This window comes from Ammodytes marinus, assembly GCF_949987685.1.
Source record: "Ammodytes marinus genome assembly, chromosome: 14".
NCBI classification, from domain to species: Eukaryota; Metazoa; Chordata; class Actinopteri; order Uranoscopiformes; family Ammodytidae; genus Ammodytes; species Ammodytes marinus.
Genome location: NC_137218.1, coordinates 6,034,100 through 6,061,448, shown reverse-complemented (window position 1 = coordinate 6,061,448; position 27,349 = coordinate 6,034,100). Strand labels below are relative to the sequence as shown.

General features: G+C 40.9%; 1 protein-coding gene across 1 annotated transcript in view; it reads left to right on the top strand.

Moving 5' to 3' along the window:
• Positions 1 to 579: 579 nt before the first annotated feature.
• doc2b (double C2-like domains, beta) overlaps positions 580 to 27,349 on the top strand; it is a gene marked incomplete at its 3' end in the record, with an annotated part of 147,436 nt that continues 120,666 nt past the window's right edge. The window contains exon 1 of the mRNA XM_080041547.1: positions 580 to 925. Coding sequence (XP_079897673.1) covers positions 589 to 925 — 337 coding nt within the window. The 5' untranslated portion in view covers positions 580 to 588. The remainder of the gene's footprint in view (positions 926 to 27,349) is intronic.

The window sequence follows — 27,349 nt, the reverse complement described above, 5'->3', positions numbered from 1 at the left end:
TCGGTTGCTAGGTAGTGACATCAGCTGATCCCTCCCTCCTTCCCTTCTCTAATCCCTTCCCTCTCTCTCTCTCTCTCCCTCTATCTCTCTCTCTCCCTCTATCCCTCTCTCTCTCTCCCCTCTCTCTCTCTCTCTCTCTGTCAGATCGGCAGCGCAGACGTAGGGAAGGCAGGGAGTGTGTTGGGTTATAGGCAGAGGAGAGAGCAGCCGGAGGGTTAGGTAGTGTTAGTGTGTGTGTGTATGTGTGTGTGTGAGGCTGTCAGACAGACAGACAGACAGACAGACAGACAGACAGACAGACAGGCAGACACCATGGTCTGGGCATTGGACTAGACGCAGCAGCAGCAGCAGCAGCAGCAGCAGCTCAAGATCTCCATATCTCCATGTAGACTCCAGTGTGGTGACCATCCAAAGATCACTTGGACCTGTGGCACCCATCAGCACCTGCCTGTAGGACAGCACCCATAGGCAACAGGAGGACTTCCAACAAGTGGAAGTAGAAGTGGATTTACTTTGTTTATTTCATTTTTTTCCTAATTTTTTTGTGTTTTTTTTGGGGGGACTAGGCTCCGGGGCTGGACCGCATGCATGACACAACGCAAAGGCGAGAAACCCACCATCAGCATCCAGGAGCACATGGCCATTGACGTGTGCCCGGGACCCATCCAGCCCATCAAGCAGATCTCGGACTACTTCCCCAGGTATCCGCGGGGTCTCCCTCCAGGGGCGCCCGTGCTACAGGTGGGCCACCCTGGGCCCCCAAACTCTGCCGTATCCACCCCACCATCGGGGACCTCTGTGGGGGACAGTGAGCGTCCCAATGAAGACAAACCGGACCGGGCTTGTGCTGGAGCCTCCGCCTCTACACAGGCCAGCAGGAGGGACGAGGAGCCCGACGTGGAGGGATACGACTCGGATGACTCCAGTAAGTGATGGGTCTCCCCCTTCTTGCCTTATTGCCTTTCGCCATGGCGTTTTCCAATATGTATGTGTGTGTGTGTCTGTGTGTTTGTGTGTGTGTGTTTATCACATTGTGGGACCTGCAACATGATAGCACACCCATGGCGTGGGGTCCAACATTTTTGTGGGGACCAAAAAGCTGGAGTGTATGTGTGTGGGTGTGTGTGTGTGTGTGGGGGGGGGGGGGTGTCTGTGTGTGTCTGTGTGTGTGTCTAGTCCCATGCTCTTATTACTGCATCTCCATGTTTTTCTTTTTTTTGCCACCGGTTGCCAGGCATCCTTCCAGGCGTGTGGCTTTGTGGCTTTATATGTCACCTTTTTCTTCTTCTCTCCTTTTTCCCCGTCCATCTCTTTCTATCTCCAATTGCTTGGCGTATGTGTGTGTCCCTGTGTGTTTGTGTGTTTGTGTGTGTCCCTATGTGTGTGTCCCTGTGTCTGTGTGTCCGTGTGTGTGTGTGTGTGCCTGTGTCTGTGTGGGTCCCTGTGTCTGTCTGTCTGTGTGTGTGTGTGTGTCTGTGCTGCAGCGAACTCTTTGCCTCTCACTCGACAGACAGCCAACTGTTGCTGCCGCTAAAGAATACAGCGCTCCCCTCTCCCTCCTCCTCTCCCTGAAATGATTCTGTGTGATTTTTATTCCGGCAAATGGTCGCATGATGTGTCAGTCAAATGTGTGTGCGTGGGTTTGTGTGTGTGTGTGTGTGTGTGTGTGTGTGTACATTTTTCACATTACCTACTGTCTGCTACAGGTGGGTATGGTTGTTACTGTCGACTAGTCTCACCGGGAGCTCAAATGATTCATGGTTTCTTTGGTGAAGCCTCAAATTAGTCTCAGTTTTGTGCGCTTCACACCTGTGAACTCATCCACATACACTGTACTACTGGCTATAGTGAGGAAGACAAGCCAGAGCAAATTGTGGCAGCATTTTGTCTATTTATTTATTTGTGAGTCAGTCTGTTTGTGTGTCAGTATCCAAAGCATAAAGGTGTGTTTGTGTGTGTGTGTGTGTGTGTGCGTCCCTATCAGTCTCCATCACAGAGGGGAGGCTCCTTTTCAGAGAAAGCCTTTTCTAAATGTCATTCCTTTAATCTATCAGGTTGGAGATGGATGAATAATAATTGAAATATGTAAATTAATATCATGGAGACACAGCAATCGGAGCATAACAACGCACAGAGACGCAACAAGAATTTTTTCCCACATCCTGCAAAAACAATTTTTCACTGCCTATAAACATCGTCATGGATAGGTCAAATGCCAGTCTGCACCGATGAAGCAAATAGAAAATGTACCCTGCGTTCCAATACCCATGCACACTATTTAGTATAGTAGAAAAAGATTTAAGATGACATGTGGTCGGATGCAGCATGCTGAAAAAATACCCTGATGTCCTACTACATCCGATCTTAAATTTTAGTGTGGAATAAATCAGGATGCTTTTTGGGGCAATTCTGACCCACAATCCAATGTGCAGCGGGAGTGACGTCACATTGACAGAGCATCCAAGTGAAAACAACCAGGGATCCAACTGATAAGCAAGAGGCAAGTTCAATGCGCGATTTTATGATGAGAAAAATAAGTCGAAGTGTCTGCCAATTGTATGCCTTTGCTGCATGCTAAGAACATACTTATTCATCCGTTGTATGTAGAATAGTAAAAAAAAATAAAGAGTATGCAATTTGCAGCTGCAGGGATAGTGCCAAAATCTAAGCTGCAGCTATCTGAATAATTTTTTTGTATGCCAACCTCAAGATTTGCCTGATAAATCGAGCAGTACATGATTGTCTATTCAAGCATTGGAACGTGGCCCGGCTTACAGCACATTTTGACTGACATGTTGCTTGCACGCTTCACAAAAAGCACACACACACACACACACTTGCTCCACTGTGTGTTTGTATCACACTAACAGCCCTTCTTCTAGAGGTCTGTCTCTGCCTACACTAGGGACTAGTGATGGCAGGTTAATGTGTGACAGCAGTGCAGCTCCTCCGAGAGTTAATCCACGCAGAGCGGCATGCAAAGGAGAGGGGTTTAGGCCATCTCTAATCCAGAGAGCTGGACAGGAGGGGCTGTGTGTGTGTGTGTGTGTGTGTGTGTGTGTGTGTGTGTGTGTGTGTGTGTGTGTGTGTGTGTGTGTGTGTGTGTGTGTGTGTGTGTGTGTGTGTGAGCTGATTGAGGCGGTTCAGGCCCTGGCAGATGTTGACCTCCCGCATGCAACCAGGACTTTACTCTCTTACTGGTGATGGAAAAAGAAATGGAGAGATGCAGGCTGCGTTCCTATCCACATACTTCCCTTCTATTTAGTATGGACGAAAAGGATTTAGGATGACGCAATACATGTGGTCAAATGCAGCATGCTGAAAAATATGGGAATGCTATACTACCTGTGGTCAGGGATTTTTTAGTGTGTAAATCAGCAGCTTTTTGGGTGATTGTGACCCCACAATTGTGTCACATTGACAGAGCCTTCGAGTGAAAACAATCAGCATTGAGATGGATACATAACCGAGAGACAAGATCAAGGTGTGACGTTTCGGTGAAATAAATAAGTAAAGCATGTCCCTATTATAATAATTACTGCTTACAAACTACATACATTTTATGATCAGCTGCAGTTTGTAAAAGAGAAATATCATGAGATTTGGAACGCAGGAGCAACTCAACTTCTGTACTTCTACATTTGGCTTTTCTGAGGGGGGTTTGCTCTTTTGTTTTCAGCGATCACAACACTGTTTCAAAAAATATTTACTTTGTCGGTGCAATGTGAAGTGTGTGGGGAATTAATATTATCAACTTGCAAAGTGAGACTTCTGCTCCCTCTCAGACTAAAGCAAACTGCGAGCTCTAAAATTGTCGAACGCTTCTCCGGGAATTTGCTATGTGGTTAAAAGTTAAGTGCAGCCACCCACACATCCAGAGAAAAAGCCATATTACATACACTTTCAATTACAATTGGGTGCAAGGATGTGTATCTGTAAGAGAGTGTCCCTGTTTTTTCTGTGATGTATGAAATTGTGGGTGGGACAGATACACAGTAGCCACAAGCTCCTTCCATACTTGTTGCTTGGATGTTCAACCAGGCATTCAGTGGATACAGTTCGAATCCTGTCTATTTTGGCCCAAGCCTTACCCTGTAGCCCATCAATTTGTAGAGGGTTGAAATTCTCCCCTATGAAATGGGACACAGGACTACAAGACACTTTGATAAGTTGGCTGTTATAATTAAAACTACAATTCTGAGTTGTTTTAGATGACAGAATATTGTTCAGTTGAGAGTTGACTTAATGATAATAATTAATTGTATATTTATGGCCCCCTTTCATAACACTACAAGGACAGAATTTAATGAGCGCAACACGAGAGCATATCTTGTACATACAAAACAGCGTGTTTAAGTGGACCGACCGGTATTGGGATTGAGCCAAAGTCAGCATTGCCAAGGGAAGCTGTGGCTTTGGAGCTATTACTAACAGGGTTGGCAGTAAGATTTCTGGCTTCTCCTATATACTCATATCCAAGTGTCCCCAAATTGTCAACCCCCCCCCTCTCCCAAGTTTGCCAATCAGACAATCATTCCTTACTCACGCAATGCCATGTGTGTGGAGGCGTAAATGAAGGCAGGGTTTGAACTTTTAAGAGCTCTCTTTTTTTTCTCCTGATTTTTTTTTCTTTAACTTTTTTTTGTGGACAACCCTATCCAAGTGCAACACTGTGAATGCTTTTGAAGTTGCCATTGTCCCCATTTGTGCAGTTCATTGTGCAGAGAACATAAAGACATGCCACAGAAACAGTTCTTGGAAAGGGAATTGGGGAGGCAGTGGTTTGCAATCAGGAGGGTAACAGCGGGTAGAAACTATTTTGCCTTTTTGACACAGTCGGACGAGACTTCAAGAGTGAAGCACGCTGAGGTCCAAAACAACTTGACAGACAGGCTCATGTGAAGTTTTAAAACATGTGTAACTAGGCTGTATTTTGTTTAAGTTCATCTGCATTGCTTCCTGGTTGCCTTAGCACTAGTTTTTTCTTGACAAACGTCGCTGCCCAAACTGCCCAAGACACATGTAAATTTGCCTTTTTTGCAACAGGTGTTGGGATGTTGCCTCATGCACACAGTCGCTGTATCTTATGTAAATTGGTGTTGGTACGCAGTTACTTTCCTACTTCAGTTAAAGCTGGACTCAGATATTCTGGAGAAAGCTTGTTGTCAAAAACCCTTTTTGTCAAAATCTGTGAATATCTCCTCCACGATCCACTACCCGTCTGTACTGTGTGTGTGCTGAAAAAAACTCAGGTGTTAATAATACCCAGTCTAGGCTCTGTACACTGGTATGTAAACAAAGCGTATAAACAAAGGGGGCACCTCGTAGCTAGAAACATGCCAGTTTACAGAGCCTAGGCTGTGAATTAACACTGGTACGTACAGGTAGCTGTTCGTGAGGAGATATTCACTGATTTTGACCCTACAAGCACTCTCCAGAATCACTGACTTCACCTTTAAGGATCAGTCACACTTCAGATTCTTCCAAACGTCAAACCAAAAGCTCTTATCCATCCGCCCGGCTATTAAGGCAAGTAGACACAAACATCTGCTGGAGCATCATCTTAATTACTTTACAATCACCTGAACAGTCATCAGTGATGCACGATAATTATGATGTCACCCCCTCCCCCCCACACACAGACACACACACACACACACACACACACACACACACACACACACACACACACACACACACACACACACACAAAGGTGTGTCAAAGTAACTATGGTAACAATTCATTGTAAACGAAAATATTGGCTCAGTTATCTAAAGTGTGAGTCATCTGCGTTCTTATCACAACAGTGTGGATGCCTAATGAAAGGAAGGCGCGGAAATAAACGAAAATAAATAAATAACAAGTGGCTGTTTGTTTGGGTCTGATGCAACGTCCCAAATAATCCCATGCTGCTCCCGCTGCCGCCATGGGACTTTGATAGGCGCAACATAAAGGCGTATAAACAAAATAGAGCAGCGTGAGTCTGCATGCTTTAAGGAGTGCCTCCCTTGGAGATCATGTATTAAGACCTGCTGCACATTGCATAGGGAAAAGACACAGCTCCTTTTATTCAGGAACAGATGCTAACTCATAGACAATTGAACAATAAATCTCCATTGTACAGCATCGCAGCATTTACTGCTGTTCATTTGCAATGCACAAGAATTGTTAATTTTTAAGCAATCTTAAAAAAACACATATGAAACATAGCCACGTTAAAAAAAAAAAAAAAAAACATAAAAAGGCACATACACCTGCCATCCCCCCGACCCATCCCACCTCCAAGGCCATTAACACCTGACATGATATACCTTATATTGCCGGCTCAAGTTTTTTTTTTTGCCAGGTTTTTACTTCTTCCTGAGGTAACGTGACTAAACAGACAAAACACAACTTCAAGCTGCATGTCCTGCTCATCTGCATACTGCATTGCAGTTTCATATTGGAAATAACTCAAACACAAAAATTGCTCTTTGTGTTTTGGTGTCGCCTGACTTTGCACCAGCAGTCATACAGTGAGAAATTCTCCGTGCAAATAGATTTGATCCTGTTTGTATGGCAGACTGTCTTTACCAATACAATGGTAACATAAGTCTATACTACTGTCTTTGCTCTCTAGATACTTGTAAAAAGTGAAGAAAAATAATCAGATCTTTTTTTATACTTGAGAATATTTCTCATGTCAAGATCTTGTGAGACAAACAATAGAATCAAAAATGAAAGTCCTAGAGCTTACAGCAAACACACACACTATAACATACAACCGCTCAAATGATATGCAGTGATCCAACCTGGTATCACGCCGAGGCGTCACTTCCAGACGCATGGACCGGCGGCTCTATTTCACGCCTTGCCTGACCAGGGCGGCTCTATTACACACGCGCACCTCCCGCCGTCCAAACGAACGGAGGAATAGTCTAAATTAACGGAGGAATAGCACCAACAGGGGCCGACATGTTCTCCCAGGAATAGCACGTACTATCTAGCTGCAGCCCCCTCGGTGGTTAGGGTTAGGGCAAGGGGACAGGGAGAGGTTATAATATAGATAAAACATTGACGGAAAACCGCGGCCGCCATTTTGACTACGGAGGTGCGCGTGTAAAAGAGCCGCCCTGGTCAGGCAAGGCGTGAAATAGAGCCGCCGGTCCATGCGTCTGGAAGTGACGCCTCGGCGTGAGATCGGGTTGCAGACTAGTTAAAAGAGCTCTGTAACCGTAAGGCCATTCACTGTTAAACCGGGGAACACCTTGTTTTTCAGTTATAACAGCTTCTATTGGACGGCAACAACCTAAGGAGAAAAACTATGAAACAGATTTTACAACCACTCTCTCCTCCCCTACAGATTGTGTGTGTGTGATTCCATCTTCATCACATCTTGGAGGGGCTTAGTGAAGTTTAAACACACTTGATTGGATCATTCTTGGCCTGGTATGAGTCTCACACACACACACACACACACACACACACACACACACACACACACACACACACACACACTGAGAGGTAAAGTCATTTGGCCCAGCTGTCTGCGGTGCGCTGCCATCCGAATGAAAAAGCTACTTCAATTTGGATTTGTTTGATTGTCTTTCAAAATAAAAAAATGGAGACTTGACTTCGAAACCATGAAACACAAGTGAAAAAAAACTCTCTCTCTCTCTCTCTCTCTTCTATCTGTTGTTTGTGATTTTGAAAGAGCCCAGCGCTGCCCCAATTTGTCTCTTCACGCTCCTGCGAGACTTGATCCAGTATCTCTGCATGCTTCCTCTAGGGTGTGTGTGTGTGTGTGTGCGTGTGTGTGTATGTCTGTGCATGCATGTGTGTGTGTGTGTGTGTGTGTGTGTGTGTGTGTGTGTTTGTAGGGTGTGTGTCTGTGTGTGTGTGTGTGTGTGTGTGTGTGTGTGTGTGTCTTTCCCCCTAATGTACCAAATCACACGGGGACATCTCAATCCTCTCGCTAAGAACCTGCTGGCTACTTCCTAATCTGCATAACAGCGGCAGGTTTCTGATTCATTGTGACTCAACCTTGATTTTAATTGAAACGGAAAAGTGCATCACCCGCCAAGTGTCCCAGCTCCCCTGCGAAGGAAGGGCCATAATCAAAACCAATTGGACATCCGGATCTCTGCCACACCAATTAAAGGTGCAGTCAGCGATTCTGGAGGACGCTTGTTGTCAAAAGAATGAATGTTTTGTCAAAATCAGTGAATATCTCCTCACGATCTGCTATGTGCTGATTAAAAAAAACTGTTAATACACAGCCTAGGCTCTGTAAATTGGGAGGGTGCTAGCTACAGTGTTCCCCCTTTGTTTACATATTCCTTGTTTACAGAGCCTAGGCTGTGTATTAACACCAGTTTTTTTTTCAGCACACACACACACAGTATGGACAGGTAGTGGATCGTGAGGAGATATTGACAGATTTTGACAAAAAAAAATATTGAACAACAAGCATTCTCCAGAATCACTGACTCCACCTTTAATGGCTGTATAGTAGGCAGAGAGGGTTGAGAGGAATAGCCGTTGTGTGACCCTTATGACAGAGAAAGCCCTTCTGTTTTGGAGAGATAAGCCTCGGAGCCGTATATATGTACAGGACTAGTGCAGGTGGGCTGTGGGTTGTTGGGGGAAGAGTTGGTGTAATGTATGCACACACAGGTCTCCCCCCCCTTGAGATGTCTCGCTTCCTGCCGTCTCCTCCGCAGCACTAGACGTGAGCTACGGTGTGTGTGTGTGTGTGTGTGTGTGTGTGTGTGTGTGTGTGTGTGTGTGTGTGTGTGCATGTGCGTGTGTGTGTTTAGCTACAGTCGTCAACCGGTGAGGAGGAAATGCATTTAAAGAAGGAGGGGGAGTGTGAGGAATAAATGATATCAACAAAATTATATTTGACATTCAGTTTTTTTATTGAAAGTCATTTGGATTTATTTGCAAGATGTGATATGATTTCCTCACAAAAAGACCTTTCCTGATTTAAAAAAAATTGCCAAATTATGAATGCAGGTGAATAAGTTTACATTTTAGCCAGTTATTACTAACATTAAAACTATTGTATTTGTATTAAAAATTGTTCAGAAATATTTGAATAAATAAAGTCAAGTCTTAAGCATCTGGAATGACAATCTTATGTAAAAAATAATAATTGAACTGATGTTTGGTGATAGGACACAAAGGTCCAACAGTGATATAAATCCCATGTGAGCTATATGTAAGATATTGAAATGGCTATCGATTACACTAGGATCAATGCATCCTTACCTGACAATAACCCTAACAGATAGGCATCTCTTCCTACAGCACAGGCAGCATATCTTATCACAACACACTTTAAATTCAACCCACGCACCCACACAGCTGGTTGTGGTGGCTACCAACCCAACATCCGACCACACCCCAAACTGTGATGATGAACGGGGTCAGGCAAGAGAATTGAGCCCTACAAACCAGATACCTTGGTGCAGAAGTGTTTTTCTCCATATGGGATCTAGTGTGGAGTTCACCAAAGGGACTCAAAGGTCTCCACCATTCAGTGCAGAATTACAGTATACTGCCTCTAACTCAAACTGTGAATCACAGTACTGGGGCTAACACTGAAGTCGTGGGGTTTTTTTTTTCGAAGCCTTCAACAATTTTCCTCTGTGCCCGAGAGAGAGAGCCACCTATTCACAAAAACAAAAAAATCATGATTCCAGGAAAAAAATAAAAGGCAGCCCAATTTTCAGGTGCCAGAAAAAGAATAAGTGTTATGCTTTTGAATGGCAACTTAGAGCCAGAATGTCAGGATAGTCGACGGGATTTTTTCGATAATTGAAGGGCAAGACTTGCAGAACCAAATCAAAAGGCTCTTAAGTTATTAAAAGTTGGACATGGAAATCACCCATTCATGTGTCAAAAGCAGATCACACCATGCTAACACTTGAGCAATAAAGTAGAGTGATAAAAATGTAATAGAGTACAAAGATGTTTTTGTTTTTGTTGATTCTAGTGGCAGCTTTGGACAAAAGCAATAGTGTTTTTACGACAGACGTGCACCTGCTCTCCTAAAGATATTTACTATAGTTTTGAAAGTGAGTGAAAGAGATATGGCAGGATGCATCACGATGAGATAATGTATTTGTATGTCGCAATGCCAGATTAACAATGGAAATATGAGGATAATGAAGAAAATACTTTTGATAGGACCAACTGCTTAATCTCCTAAAAAATAAGTGTTTTAAGGGCTAAAGAACAAGAACGTGTGTGTGTGTGTGTGTGTGTGTGTGTGTGTGTGAAGCCATCTGTCACCACTGCCAGATCAAAAGCCTTTTTCTAGATCTTTGCAAATCAGAAAGCTGCAGAAATCCACTTGAAACCAACATCCCCTGAGCTGTATAATACTTTATTTTGTGTGTGTGTGTGTGTGTGTGTGTGTGTGTGTGTGTGTGTGTGTGTGTGTGTGCGTGCGTGCGTGCGTGCGTGCGTGTGTTTGTGTGTAACAATGAAAGTAGATCAGTCTTTTCTTTCAATGCAATGATTTCAGCTCTACCGTGCCCATCACATAACAGTAGAAGAAGAATGCTATCAGGAGTCTATCTGCAAGCTGTCATGTTGTAGTAATGACTCACTGTAGTGCCCATGTTTTCCCTTGACCAACTTCAGCACTAACAATGGCCCGACCAGATTGTCAGTCTGTTCACATTATGGGTTGTTATCACTGGTGCTGTCTCTCAACGGGAGCCATCAAATACTTGTGTGTGTGTGTGTGTGTGTGTGTGTGTGTGTGTGTGTGTGTGTGTGTGTGTGTGTGTGTGTGTTTAACTTAACAGTTGTGCTTCATCAGATACAAAGCTTGCCTCTGCACACACATATACTGTAGATACACACACACACACACACACACACACACACACACACACACACACACACACACACACACACACACACACAGACACACACACCCTTCATCCCACTAAGCACATTACGCAATCGCAATGATAATGCCAGCTATTACACAGATCCATTTGGTGCCTGGGGCTGTCATCATGAGTGGGGAGAAATTTAGTTTGCTATTTGTTTTGTTTGGCTTTTGGCTTCAGTTTGTTGCACTTTGCGTGCACTCATCGGATGACTGTTTAAAAATGGCTGGTGATACAAAAGCTTCTGCTTGAAAAAATGCAAAATCCACATGTTTGTATCAGTTTAAAACAGAATGCTTCACATTCTTTGTTGGGAATAACCCCCTGATGAACCCAGTTTTTTTCAAGGGTGTCGTCAACACCAATAAAATTAAAATAACATATTTAGAACATATTCCACACACACACACAGACACAGACACAGACACAGACACACACACACACACACACACACACACACACACACACACACACACACACACACACACACACACACACACACACACACACACACACACACACACACATATATCTATGATAACAAACAGTGAAGTTAGAACATTTCATCGCATTTTATGTGATTAAGGTACATAGAGACTTTCCTTTAGTAAGATGAAATAGCATTTTTGAACAGGTAAGAGATGATACAGCTCAAATGTTGACAGGCAAATTACTCCAATCAGATGGCACTTTGAGCATAAATACCTTCTTAGCAATCGATTGGGGATTGCAGGAACAGAAAAAAAGAATTGTGTAGAAATTGTTAAGTGAAATAGAAAGGTACCAAAAAGTAGTGATTTACAATCCTTACTGAGAAGCCCAATATTCAATTTATTTCCCTAAAGTAAAAATCCTTGTGTGATCTTTTCTTTAACCCACGCTGAGTGATAAATCGAAACTTAACTAACTTAATGACTAGCACTCTCAGTGGACACTCTATCCACACACAGACACAGGCTCACACCAGTATTAGATTTTGCAGCCTCTTGTCACTCCAGTTTCCTTGGGAGCACAGCGGTGTTGTGTGCGGTTTAATGAAGCCACATTAAGGGAGATCTAGGGGTGTGGGAAAGTTCAAAGCTTTTCAAATCGTTTGCTTTTGATTGCCATCTGCAGTTAAAGAACATTAGTGGGTGATATTTACATGTAGCGCCTTCCTGACTTTATTCTACAATTTCAGCACTAAATGTGAGTGTGTGTGTGTGTGTGTGTGTGTGTGTGTGTGTGTGTGTGTGTGTGTGTGTGTGTATTTGAGTGAGCTGAATATACAGCTTCTAAAGAGGCAGATGTTTTTTTTTTTCCAATGGGAATTTGGTGAAGACCAAAGCAGTGCTTAAAGGAGAGTGGATACCGGACTTCCATTCATCACTCCACTGCTTCTAACTACAGCACTTTAGTTTTTTATATAGACCAGAATCAATGGTTCCTTGAATTTTCCCTCTGCATCCTGGAAGACCCTGGTGATTTAAAAGCAGTCATGGAGAACTCACCGATTACCTAATGAAGCTGAAAGACTGTTTTCCGTCCTCATTTCAAAACATTAGTGTACATTTGTGGGTCATTGATAACCTAATCTGAAGATAATTTCTACATGTTTTACCACTTGTTAAATCAATTGAAAACTCCAGAGCCGCAATAAAATAACCCTCGTCTACATACTAATTTTGGTATGAAAAGCGTATGTGATATATGTATGAATAAATAAACCCCATTTTCTCAATGGACCAAAGGGTGCGCTCAGCCTTGGTTAAGTTCTTAGGCTTGGCTAAGGTGAAAGAGTGTATAATCAAAATCCAATATTGCAATGGAAACAGATTCGGCAAATGAATCATGTTTATTTTCTAGTGGGTGGATTTTTACCTTTTCTCAAGAGAAAATATGACACAAATATTATTGCCATTTTCCCATTACGGTTTCTCTACAATGTTGACTGGCGCTCTTTTGAAAATGTCATCTCATCTTTCGTTTTTCTTCTCCAATGGTTTTATGTCACTGGAGGATTAGCACCACTTAACCGTTTACCTTGATGCCTTCAACTCATTATCACTAATGGATAGAAATGCGCAATCATTGTTTTATCAATTTATTTGAAATTTGGTTGAAATTTGCACTGCTTTTGGATGGATATCTGACTTTCAGTTGCTTTTATATAAGATATATTCTCTGTACTATGTTAATGTTTGTTTACTGAGAGGAAAACCTGTGAAATGTCCAGAGTGCTCATCCTCTATAGGCCTGAATGTGCTCATTAAATTGAAATGTATTCTGCCCTTATGACGGCTCAACAGTAAGGGTCAGAGAAAGTCTAAAAAGATTTGTTAACACATCCTCTAGGCTGCTAAGACTTTTCCACAGCTAATTGCAAGGCCAGTACGTTTGTCTGGACTGAGGTTTGTCTAACATTTCTATCCAGGTATGTGCACAATTTCACTGTTGAAAAATCAAATTAGCCAATGAATAAAACCCCAAGAATTTGTTCTCTTTTCAGCAAGGCTATGCCCCTGCCGCAGTTTACAAATGAGGTAGGCCTACATCTAATACCCAACCCAGTCTAATACCAAAGAACTACAGATCAAGCCCTCTTCACGGTAGCGTGTGACATTTAAATGGTCTTGTCCAGTATTAAAAGCTTATTCAGTATGCAGCGTGGCCTGGCTCCAATAAAATCCCTCAAAATATCATCGCAGAGAGGCTTACATAAAGTATCCATGACTCGTCCGCTTCTGGCAACCAACCCCACAAAGTAGCAGTGCTTGAGTCATGTTTTTATAGGGAGCCATGGGTCTGTGAAAAACTCCAAAGGCCAACAAAATAAAATATATTTATTTCCATGAAAGTCCACTTCTATGAATAATGCAGGGGCGGCCTCAATGGTGTTACTTAACTTCCTCTAAACCTCTACTCCAGGTTGAGAGGGAAATGTAGAGGAATTTGTTAACAGTGCCTGCATGACGTTACTGGAAAAAAGGGTTGATGGAGCAAACACTGCATTTTTGAAGAGCTTTTGCACCATTCCAAACGGACATACGAAAAGTTGTTTATGATTTCTGTTCGCAATACAGGCATCCAATACCTTCATATTCTATAAAAAAAAACAGTGACTAGTACCAGTAGTGATTTTGGAAAGTTTAGTTGATGTGAGTACTTTAGAAGTTGAGAATTTTGGTTCAGAGTATTGCAAAAAAAATATATATTGTTGAGATAATGGCCGTTGAAGATGGTTGTATACAACCCTTTCTCATCAAAATTACGTTCCCAGAGGACTATTCGGCATTCTCAATTACGTTTGACCATTTACGTATTTTGTCCGTAATTACGTTTTTATGAACATATTTTGCATTCTCAATTACGTTTGACTGAAAAACGTATTTTGTCCGAAATTACGTTTTTATGAACATATCGCAAACAAGTTCGTTCTCAGCCTAGAGCTGTTCAGGATGCTCAATTACGTTTGGCTGCAAAACGTATTGATTACGTTTTAATAAACATATCGCATACATTCGTTCTCAGCCTATTTTTTGCCATTTATTTACCTCTAGGATTATGTTTGGTTGAAGTGTGCATTGTCTGGGCGGCTGCCTGAACTACAGCGCTGCAGGAAATTAATATGTTCCATAGATATGTTCACATGTTTCTTCATTCATTCATTCATTCATTCATTCATTCAAACAAACTGGTGAAGGCAATCGACGTTCCGACATGGCCACGCCCCCTTTGGGTGGAAAACAAAGCGATTTTGACTATAATGCAAAATTGCGGTCCAAAACAGCACAAAAAGAAAAACGATCAGAGATAAATAAGTTACAATTTGACCGACAGACACAATGTTAAGATCCTTTATAACAACTCTGCCAGCTAGATAACGTTAAAGACACTTATAAATGATTAATTTGATCAATCTAAAACCATGTGTGTAGTCTCTCAGCATCAAGCTGGCGAAATGATCCGACCCATTGGCCAGAGATATCATGCCCTGATGTATATATTCACCTCACTGAGTCTCTATGTAAGCTGATTACACGTGAACTAATTGTTTGTTACGATAGCAAACTCCCACTGAATGCAGAGCGCAGCCGGGAGCTTCCTGCTGTCATACAGCCCTTCTTTAGGGGAATTTTTGGGGGCATGGCAAAGGAATAAAACCATGATGTTTGTTTTTTACTTTGTAAACCACAAAACAGCTCAGGACATTGCAGATTTGAGCTATAACGCTTATTTAGAATGATCGCGCTGTCTTTGAGTAGCCTACTGCCACGAGAGTTCCGTCTAGATGACGTATTGCCGACCTGAGGAAGGGTGACGTCAGACGCACGCCCCTCTACAAACCAATCAATGGCGAGGAATGTCACGTGACGCGAAACGAGCCTATAGCGGCAGCCCTGAGCTACGAAGAGCATAAATCGTTGTGAGATGATCATTGTTGTTTGTGAGAAATGCAACACAATCGTCACTCAGTAAATGTGCACGATGTAGTTTGATGGTTATCACGAATAAGGAGTTGTAGGCGGCCTTTACAGTTAAATAAGCAGGACAACTACAACCATATACCCACTTTGCTTGTCTTTTTACCTCTGCATAACCTTGTGGATTAAATTACTTCTATTTTCTTCAGTATTTTACATTAAATGATCTTTGAAGTAAGATATCATTCACAACTTTTATATATATATGTATATATATATATATACATATATATATATATATATATATATATATATATATATATATATATATATATATATATATATATATATATATATATATATATATATATATATACATATATATATATATATATATATATATATATATATATATATATATATATATATATATATATATATATATATATATATATATATATATATCTCACCTGCAAAATATGTTGCCTTTAAAAAAATGTTTTATATTTTATATTTCTGTGGCCAATGTTCTTTGTTGTTTTTATTGTGCAAATAAATTAAATCTAATCAAAAGCATGGTGGTGAATTGTAGGTGTGTTTAAAGGTAAAATTGTACAATCTTCACACTCTCAACATTAGCACCTTTCCAGCAATGTATTCAGTTGGTGTTCTTTACCGCAAGGTTGATTTTCTGATAAATTTGAAGGCCCAATATGGAAAATTAAGCTTTTTGTTTGCTCATTTGTTTTCTTGTGGAAATAGTAAACCAAAAGGTGTGTCCTTCAGAGATTATAATACAGAACCCATATGCATAGGCGTTGTTTAAATATACCTGCATGGATGGATGGACTTATAGATGGATAATGTACTTTATTTATTGCCATAGGGAAAGTGTGGCATTGTAGCAGCAGTTATTGTGGATTGTATCAGGAATGACTTTCTGTAGTGGTCAAATAGCTGAAGGTGATGCTGTCCATCATCTTCAGCAGCTTGTGCATTATCATTCTCTCCACAACCAACTGGGCTTAAACAGGTTAACAAGGATTTGCTCATGAAGTAGAGTCTGCTCTGTCCCTCCATGCAGTTTGTTGTTTAATTAAATGCCCAGGTTTCTGTAGCCCTCCATCAACTCAACCTCTTCTCCCAGAATGGAGATTTAGCCTATCCTCCTGGTCCTCCCAAAATCCATATCAATCTCTCAACCTTGGTTACATTTAAGAGGTGTGTAGCTCCTACCATGCCCGAACACTACTGTCCACCTGTTCCCTGTCCCTGTAAACTGTCCTGTGAACTGCACACAGAACTGACACACCTTGCATCTGCTGAATCATCTGAATATTTAATTAAAATAGGCCCATGTGAAAGTGACAGGTGCTAATTGAGGGATGTGAAATACAAAGGCAGTTTGAACAAAATAGGCTAGAGTCATTGGAAAAACTGTTATAGAGAGATCTTAACCTTGCAGATTAAATCAGGGCGCTGTCAAGGCTTCCTCGCCCAATGCTACACCACAGGTCCAGCGCGATACACACGTGGAATGTCGCTGCCCGTATGAAAAGAACAAGAATAAATCTCTTATCAATACAGGTGAAACTCGAAAAATTAGAATATCGTGCAAAAGTTCATTTATTTCAGTAATTCAACCTAAATGGTGAAACTAATATATTATATAGACTCATTACATCCAAAGTGAGATATTTCAAGCCTTTATTTGTTATAATTGTGATTATTATGGCTTACAGCTTATGAAAACCCCAAATTCAAAATCTCAGAACATTTGAATATTACATAAAATCAATAAAAAAAGGATTTTAAATACAAAAATGTCGGCCCTCTATAAAGTATAATCATGCATATGTACTAAGTACTTGGTTTGGGCCCCCTTTGCACACATTATTGCCTAAATGCGGTGTGGCATGGATGTAAGTAAGTAAGTAAGTAAGCTTTTATTTATATAGCGCCCTTCACAGACCAGGGTCACAAGGCGCTTCACAATGCGCTTCCAAAGGATGCTATCTGTCTGTGGCACTGCTGAGGTGTTATGGAAGCCCAGGTTGCTTTGATAGTGGCCTTCAGCTCCTCTGTATTGTTGGGTCTGGTGTGTATCATCTTCCTCTTGACAATAGTCCATAGTTTCTCTATTGGGTTCAGGTCAGGAGAGTTGTCTGGCCAATCAACACAGTAATACCATGGTCAGTCAACCAGTTACGTGTGGTTTTGGCACTGTGGACAGGTGTCAAGTCTTGCTGGAAAAAGTAATTCAGCATCTCCATAAAGCTTGTCAACAGACAGAAGCATGAAGTGCTCTAAAATCTCCTGGTAGACAGCTGTGGTGACTTTGGACTTGATAACACAGTGGACCAACACCATCAGATGACATGGTGCCTCAAATCATCACTGACTGTTGAAACTTGACAGTGGTCTTCAAGCCCCTTGGATTTTGTGCCCCTCCACTCTTCCTCTAGACTGTGGAACCTTGATTTCCAAATGAAACGCAACATTTAATTTGGATCAGTGATGATTTGAGGTATCATGTCATCTGCTGCTGTTGGTCCACTGTGTTATCAAGTCCAAAGTCACCACTGCCGTCTACCGGAAGATTTTGGAGCACTTCATGCTTCTGTCTGTTGACAAGCTTTATGGAGATGACAATTTCCATTTCCAGCTAGACTTGGCACCTGCCCATGGTACCATAAACCACTGGTAACTGGTTGACTGACCATGCTACTCTGCATGAATGGCCAGACAACTCTCCTGACCTGAACTCAGAAACTATGGACTATTGTCAAGAGGAAGATGATACACACCAGACCCAACAATACAGACGAGCTGAAGGCCACATCAAAGCAACCTGGGCTTCCATAACACCTCAGCAGTGCCACAGGCTGATAGCATCCATGCCACGCCGCATTTAGGCAATAATTCATGCAAAAGGGGCCCAAACCAAGTACTTAGTACATATGCATGATTATACTTTCTAGAGGGCCGACATTGCTGTATTTAAAATCCTTTTTTTATTGATTTTATGTAATATTCTAATTTTCTGAGATTTTGAATTTGGGGTTTTTATAAACTGTAAGCCATAATAATCACAATTATAAAAAATAAAGGCTTCACATATCTCACTTTGTATGTAATGAGTCTGTATAAGATATTATTTTCACCTATAAAGTTGAATTACTGAAATAAATGAACTTTTGCACGATATTCAAATTTCACCTGTATATCATGCCAAGTGTGTGGTGGACAAACCGCCGTCAAGACCACTTACCATTAAGACAGGGGACAATATACTGAGTCAACTGCATATGCAGAAAATAATAAACACTGCCACACCACACCGCAAACACTGATTAAGCACTGTTCATAAGACTGCCTAAAATTCTACCTTTTTAAGGTCAAAATCATGAATAAAGCAATCTTTAAACTACTCCCATTTGAGTAACTGGCCTACTCCTTCCAAATACTTTCAGTTGCAGGATTCACATTCAATATGCACCTAGTTTTATATTATGTGTAGGCTATGCACAATTTATAGCAACATTTGATATCATTAACTAAAAGAAAACAACCAAATCCCTGTCAGGGTAGGCTACAAGATGTGACACACGCACGCACGCACGCACGCACACACACACACACACACACACACACACACGCATTGTAGAGTACTGCTTTAGTAAGTTCAAGAAGCCTATTCAATGACATTTTAAACTGTACATTTAATTGTTTTATAATTTCATGTATAATCCGCCACATATTTGATCAGAAACTTTAAATTATACAACCACAAAGGCTATAAAACACATTTTTCTTACAGAAATAGTTTCCCTAGAATAGTGGGTAGGCTACAATGAGCCTACATGCTTTAAGGTTTAGGGTAGGCCTATAAAGAATGTGTTCAATTCAAGTTATTTTATTAATTTTTTGGTAGTGCAGCATGTTTCTGTAAGTGGTTCCATTATTCCTAAGGGCCCTTATGATGTTTCTGTGTGGAAACGGGGACGTTTCGGAGGAGGGGAATAATGTAACCTACTTCCTGTTAAGTTTTTTTTTATTATGATGGGGCAGAACGGAAGTGTCAGCCGTGTGAACATGTCTGACTTGTGGTTTTACGGCGGAGGCCCTGAATTGTAAATGGAATGCGCCCTGAATCGGCAGACACTCTGATAGGAGTCCAACCTTTCTTTATAGGTCCATGAGTCCAACGGGTCCACCCAGCCCTAAAAAGGATGATGGGAAATGTAGGATTACATAGCAACGGTGGTAAATACGTCAGCAAACTAACCAAATAGAGATCAGATACTCCCAATTACCGAATATAATGATATTCTGATGTATTTCTCGCTAGATATGTTTTCAAAACATATGTTTATGCACTTACTAGCTGAAGTGTGACGTATTTGTGTCACCATGATAACCCTTGACTTCAAAAATTTGCTCTGGGAAAAAAAACTCGGCGGAGGGTGGAGGGAGGGAGGGAGCGCTCTTGTCAGCTGTGTGTGTGTGTGTGTGCTATCTTTGATTGTGTCCAGTTGATCAACAGCTTGGCACGTAGCCTATTTGTGTACCGAACATTTCTTGAGAATTAGCCTATCAGACTTCAGACAGATCATATGAATTCGCAATATCAAGATTATGAAAATAAAGTACATAGGTCTCGCTAGAAATCTTTTTAGCTCAGGGCTGCCGATAGGCTCGTTTAGCATTCCTCGATACTGATTGGTTTGTAGAGGGGCGTGCGTCTGACGTCACCCTATTTTCCCTGCAGCCCTGTGTAGTTCCGTAGTCTAGTTTAACGTTATCTAGCTGGCAGAGAAGTTGTAAAGGATCTTAACATTGTGTCTGTCGGTCAAATTGTAACTTATTTACCTCTGATCGTTTTCTTTTTGTGCTGTTTTGGACCGCAATTTTTTGCATTATAGTCAAAATCGCTTTGTTTTCCACCCAAAGGGGGCGTGGCCATGTCGGAACGTCAATTGCCTTCACCAGTTTGTTTGAATGAATGAATGAAGAAACATGTGAACATATCTATGGAACATATTAATTTCCTGCAGCGCTGTAGTTCAGGCAGCCGCCCAGACAATGCACACTTCAACCAAACATAATCCTAGAGGTAAATAAATGGCAAAAAATAGGCTGAGAACGAATGTATGCGATATGTTTATTAAAACGTAATCAATACGTTTTGTAGCCAAACGTAATTGAGCATCCTGAACAGCTCTAGGCTGAGAACGAACTTGTTTGCGATATGTTCATAAAAACGTAATTTCGGACAAAATACGTTTTTCAGTCAAACGTAATTGAGAATGCCGAATATGTTCATAAAAACGTAATCATGGACAAAATACGTAAATGGTCAAACGTAATTGAGAATGCCGAATAGTCCTCTGGGAACGTAATTTGATGAGACAGGGTTGTTGTATAGGAGAAATATACCGACATATACAGACGCAGACTGACAAGGTGTTGAAAAAGAATCACTTAATGTACATTTTGGACCTTTTCTTTATAATAGTATGAAAAAAGAAGAAGTTATGGAAGCAAGACAGCCAGTGTTTGAGAAATGTTTGCCTGCCATGTCTTTGAAAGATAGTTGGGGTATCACTGCTCTGTTAACACAGAAGTACGTTTTTTAAGATTTATTTCGTGTAAAACAGCTTTAAGCTCAGTCTATCCACCCGCCCGTGCCACTGCAAACATTGACTTAATTGCTTTCTGCATCTTCGCACTGGGAAATAATTGAAACAACTTGTGTTGTTGCTGCAACCTTGTCCTTTGGTCACCAATGAAAAATCCACAAAGTGATCACAAAAAATAAAGCTATCTGTCTGCTATCTATTCTTGCTTGTAATAATCCATGCCAATCCCTTCCAAATGCATTCTTCTTAGTGTTCTGAGATTTAATATTTGACAATGGGACTCTTATTATATTAGTTACAGCTGTTCTCACTACATTGCCCCCATGTTCACACAGTCACTCCTCTAGATTGATATTCTTGTCTTGACCCGATACAGTGAGAGAATGGGCAAACGGCCATGGCTCTATCAGCTCCGTACAGCCACTTACTCTTGCCTTTAATTGATGGGGATACTTTGAGGTGTGTTGGCCATGCTGCCTGAGGGTTTACACCATGATAACAATACGTGACGTGAATGTATGATGCTGCATAATGTACAACTATCCAGTACATTTACAACAGAAGGTAGCCTCAGTGTGCATTGTAATAAAAACACCATTAAAATGCGAATCCACATCCGTGAGTGTTAACACAATATTTGTAAAAGGTGTGTGTGTGTGTGTGTGTGTGTGTGTGTGTGTGTGTGTGTGTGTGTGTGTGTGTGTGTGTGTGTGTGGAACATAGTGTCCTAGTACACATGCAAATGTATCTTCCAATAATAACAGTTTTACTAGGTTTCCATCGAAATGTGAAGCAAATCTTTTGAAAGTGTGGTTTCATCAACTGGGTGGAGCGGATAAACTACACTAGTTTGGCGCTAATGGCAACATACCGTAACACGACTGTATTAAAAAGTAGAATGAGTAGATGTTATAGGAATTTTTTTCTGATCTTTTCTGATACAATACTTCAAATGGAAACCCAGCTACAGACAGTAGCAACCTGTGAGCATGACAAAGACCTATGTTTGTACTATCATGCTATGAAAGTCATCATTCTTCCCTCTTGGTGATCACAGCCCAATACATGAGTCATCTTTATATAAAACACGCACACACACGCACACACACGCACACACACACACACACACACACACACACACACACACACACACACACACACACACACACACACACACACACACACACACACACACAATGTTGTAGCTTCAATCATTTCTGCCTACTGTGAGATATTTTACTGTGAAAAACACCACAGGGACTCCCTTCATTTAGATAAAGCCAGGTGTTGTAGTTAAGACCAATTTGTTTGGGCTGTGAACCACTATGATTGTAGAAATGGATGGTTACAATGTTACTATTGTTCTCCAGCCAAGCGCTGTCAGTACAGGACACCCATGTTTTTTTTTTGTGATCAAATTGTATTGTTTTTCATTTTTATATTCGTTTTGGGGTAACATTACAAGGCCAATGTCATCTTAAATAAGGCATTATTAAAATAAAATATGTTCAATAGTGCCGCAAAAAAAACAACACAAAAAAAAAGTTCGTTCAGACATTTGTCTAAAAAGTTGTACCAAATTAATACAACATAAAATAATTTAAAAAGGCACGAACACATAAAGTTTTATTCACCTTGAGTCCTGAATAATTCAAAACATCTTTACCTCTGGGAATCGCCCATGTTTTGACAATAATTCAACCACTGAACAAAGTGACTTACATCAGACAAATCATGCTTTTCCAGAGGCCCATTCATTCATTCACCCTGACCTAAGACAGCTTTACAGCATAACATCTCCCTCCCTCGACTAGATGTTACCAGTGATTTGAATGCATGCCACTATAGGGCTTCCTCCAAAACTCTACCTGGCAAGGCAAACTAGAAGGTAATAAAAAAGGAGAATAATTTCCAGGGGATAGGGGTTTTTTTCCCAGGACTCTCTCTTGATCGTATGCTATCATTAAATTCAGTGGAGGAAGAGGTACTTAGAGCCTTAATTTAAACCTGATCAAGCAAATGTTTATGGCCAGCTTCACATCTGAAATACGTTATTGATCTCTGGAGGTATAATGAGGTTGGGGGCAGCGTATAAAAGGTTGACAGATATCAGCACATTTTAAAGTGATATGGGGAACTTGTTAGCATGTTTTTTTGAACACCAAGCAGTTTTCGAGAAGCATTTTAAATAATGTGAAAATTTTTGGACCCCTTGTGAAAATAAGTCCAGTATTCACTCTCTCTAAAAAAAGTGTTTAATGCTAAATACATTTATTCAATTGAAACCATCCGAGATGTTAAGAGGGGAATCGATAGGTTGATGATATCACTAACAACTCCAAACCAACTTAAACGTGACAAAGGTCCGCCAAAAAGATATATTTTTTAAACAAGTCAAGTAAGTTAAGAGCATGTGGGGTAATTGTCGTTTTTCATAAACTTGTTTTTTTAATGTACAATCTTAATTCGAACCGTAAAATATTAACACTGGAATAAAATATTAGGATGTCAAATTGTACTCGACATTGAGTAAGTGTACTTAGTTCCTTTCCACTTTTGCTTAAAAGTAAATATACAGAGTGGGACGTGTGCTCATCCCAACATAGAAACTAAATCTATCTCACTGACCATATAGCAACAGAACAAAAATCCACAGCAGTACCCCAAACAATAATCCTTAATCATCGCAACATTTCCAAGAACTTAGTGGTGAGTTTTTAAAGCTCTGACTACCCTATATTTCTGTGTTTGTTTCTGACTCACAATGTCCCTGCGATTCTCTTTTGTTTGTCTTGAATCGTTTGCTGTTCTTAAATCTATTGTAAAGAACCGCACAATTTTTTTTAAAGTAAGCACAACATATTTCATCCTGTCTTCAGTGGCTAGTTTTACCTCGTAGCAATTATTGATTTTGAAAGAGCTTATAAAAAAAAAACTCAGTGTGTGTTCGGCGGAGGCCATTATTTTTTTAGTTCCGGACAGAGTGGGTTGACTGTCTGTTTGGCTAGAAGTAAAAAATGACTTCCAGCCGAAAAATACATATAATTTTTCACAGCCGTTTCTAAATATCAGAGGAGTATTTTACAGTATAAAAAAACACCCAAAGTGGAAAAGGGAACGCTGCCTCACATTCTGTAGGCGGAAAAACTGTCAGAAAGATTAAAAAAAGTGTGTGTTTACAAAATGTGTCAAATACTATAGAAAGCTCTTTGTCACAGCATTTTATCTAACGAATCTTTGTAAACAAACGGTAAACAGTGGGGGCCTACTGTAGCTATAGCAACATGCCCATTTACAGAGCCTAGGCTGTATAGTAGCACTGGATTTTTCTTTCAGCACAGACACACACAGTACGGACAGGTATTGGATATTTAATTCTGGACGAGCATATATGAATACATTAAGAAGACTTTTTTCTTTGTTAAATATGTCAGTTCAGTGTTGATGTTACAGTCCAATTTAACCTTTTTATTTATACAGGTATATCCCATTGAGACCGAAGAGTCTTTTGCAAGGGAGACCTGTTTTCCTTTCCCACGTTACCATTCACACACACATTCATACACCGATAGCAGGCTAACTATCGACATTCACACGTGGCAAGGTGGGTTAAGTGTCTTGCTAAGGACACAACAACTATGACACAAGTGGCAGGGCGGGGATCGAACCTCCAACCCTTTGATCATCGGCCGACCCGCTCTACCAACTGAGCCACAGTCGCCCCACCAAATTACAATACTATATATTGTTGTACAAACTCAAATTAGCTTCTGCAAACTTTTCTATTCAGCAAAAAAGCATTAAAGAAATGTGTAATAGTCCATACAGTATGTTCTTAAATTGAAAGAACCAAAGGATTTATTTTAGTTTGCCATGTCTTTAAAGCACATGCCATTAGGGAATGAAAACTGCTCTTAGAGTACAGGAGGGCGCGGGTTACAGCCTCATCAGCACAAATCAATAATTGTGACAGGCACAATGCCTAACAGGGCCATTCTCCACCTCACTTAGAATTACTTTAAAATGAACAAAAAAGCCCCACAGATATTAGAATGCAGACCTTCCCAGCTATTCAGCGGACATTTTAATTGAATAATTGAGTAGAGGAATGAGGTTCTTTCATATCCTAATGTATCTATTCCAGCTAGCTAAAAGTCAGGGCCCTGATTACAAAGAGGTTCAAGTGTGGAGGAGGAGGATGAACACTCGGTGCCATAACCTGCAGTTAGGCTCCAGGACTGAGGAATAAAACATATTAACTTGCACGTGTAGCCCATGCCAATGAACTGAATGTGCCTCTAAAAACGAATTGGATTTTGTTTTGAACGTGTGTGTGTGTGTGTGTGTGTGTGTGTGTGTGTGTGTGTGTGTGTGTGTGTGTGTGTGTGTGTGTGCTCTGACGCAGGCAAAGCAGTCAATATTATCAAGAACATGAAGTGCTGCTGGGGTGTTTGAATCCTCCATAACTTCTCACTCTGGGCAAAGCTCTGAATCAACCATACGCCGTTGACCAAATGTGTCTTCATTAGCTCACAGATCTACGCTCCTCAGAACTACTGTGTGCATAGCGGCATCATGCAATACCTTTTTTTCTAAAGTGAAGATACATGTCGTTATTTATTCTATAGCACTTGTTCTTCTTGGTCTTCCAACAGGTGCTTTTTCGGCGGACACCCACTATATAAAAAAAACGCATGAGACTGTTTAAGTCTTTCAGTTCTGTGCTACTGTAGAAACATGGCGGTGCGCCATTTTGGCACGCCCTGCTCCTATATAGATATTAAATACTCAATTTAAAGCAATAAGGAAACACTTTTTTCAAAAGAATATACACAAAAAAAAACCTACTTATGAATATTATTCCATTTGTACCACGTCTGTTCTTTAAAAAAAAACGGCAATTCAATTACACACTGCCCCTTTAATTGTTAACATGCAAGACAGCACAGCAAAACAAACCCCTAAAAAAAATTGTCAGCCCAATTTCTTCAATACCTTGGCTATTGTTGAAATGGAGCCACTGCTGGTGTGTGTGTCTCTATAATATCCCTGTGCTTCCTTCCTTTGTTGTTTCCATTGTCTTGTATCTCGTCCCAAAATCCAATTCCCCAAACCCCTCCACATGCCCTGACCAAGCTGACCTCACAGAGCACACAGCAGATGGTTAGCTGAAATCCAACATGCACAAGTGTTCTACATGTGAGGAGATAAAAAACACATATCAGAGGAAGGCAGTATTATGGTACAAAGATTAAAAATGTGTCTTCCCTCCTGTGTTGTTTTCCTGCTCCGCTCCATTTGTTTACACGGTGCAACAGTTTGCTTTTCCCTGAATATCAGATAGCTCTAACACGCACGCACGCACAAACACAAACACACACACACACACACACACACACACACACACACACACACACACACACACACACACACACACACACACACACACACACACACACACACACACAGAGCAGAAACCATAAAAATAAACTACCTGCACACAGATTGTCAATGGCCTCCCCAACGGTGCCCAATTCTCATATTCCCAGCCATTACATAGATAGCTAGATAGATGTCAATGGGTCATGTGATTTTAAAGCTCGCTATGTGAGAAAATTGCATGTGTTTATAGTGTGCTTGAAACCCTTCTACAGGATCATGTTTTGGTTTGTATGAGGGAGAAAATAGGAGCTTTCTCACATTCTCCCTTTTTCCAAATCGCATACTCTTTCTTTTCACTATTCTACATACTACAGCTGATCATACAAAGTATGTAATTTGCATGCAGTAGGCATACCATTGGGACATACTTTGACTTATTTATTTCATCGTTACATCGTGCCTTGAAGTTGCCTCTTGCTTATTTATATACAGTATCCGTCGCATTGCTGGTTGTTTTCACTAGGAGGCTCCGTCAATGTCATTATCTTCCTGTGTGTAATGGATTTTGGGGCGACTGTGGCTCAGTTGGTAGAGCGGGTCGGCCGATGATCAAAGGGTTGGAGGTTCGATCCCCGCCCTGCCACCTGTGTCATAGTTGTTGTGTCCTTGGGCAAGACACTTCACCCACCTTGCCTCGTGTGAATGTCGATAGTAAGCCTGCTATCGGTGTATGAATGTGTGTGTGAATGGTAACGTGGTAATGGGAACAGGTCTCCCTTGCAAAAGAGTCTTCGGACTCAATGGGATTTACCTGTATAAATAAAGGTTAAAAAAAAAAAAAAAGAAAAACACCAATAAAGCATGCTAATTTCCGCACTAAAAATCTTGGCCAGATTTAGTAGGGAATCTGCGTATGTTTCAGCATACTGCATTTGACCACATGTATTGGGACATTCAAAATCTTTTTCTACCATACTAAATAGCAGGGAAGTACGGGAATTGGAACCCAGCCTTTATTCAACTCCATCCACC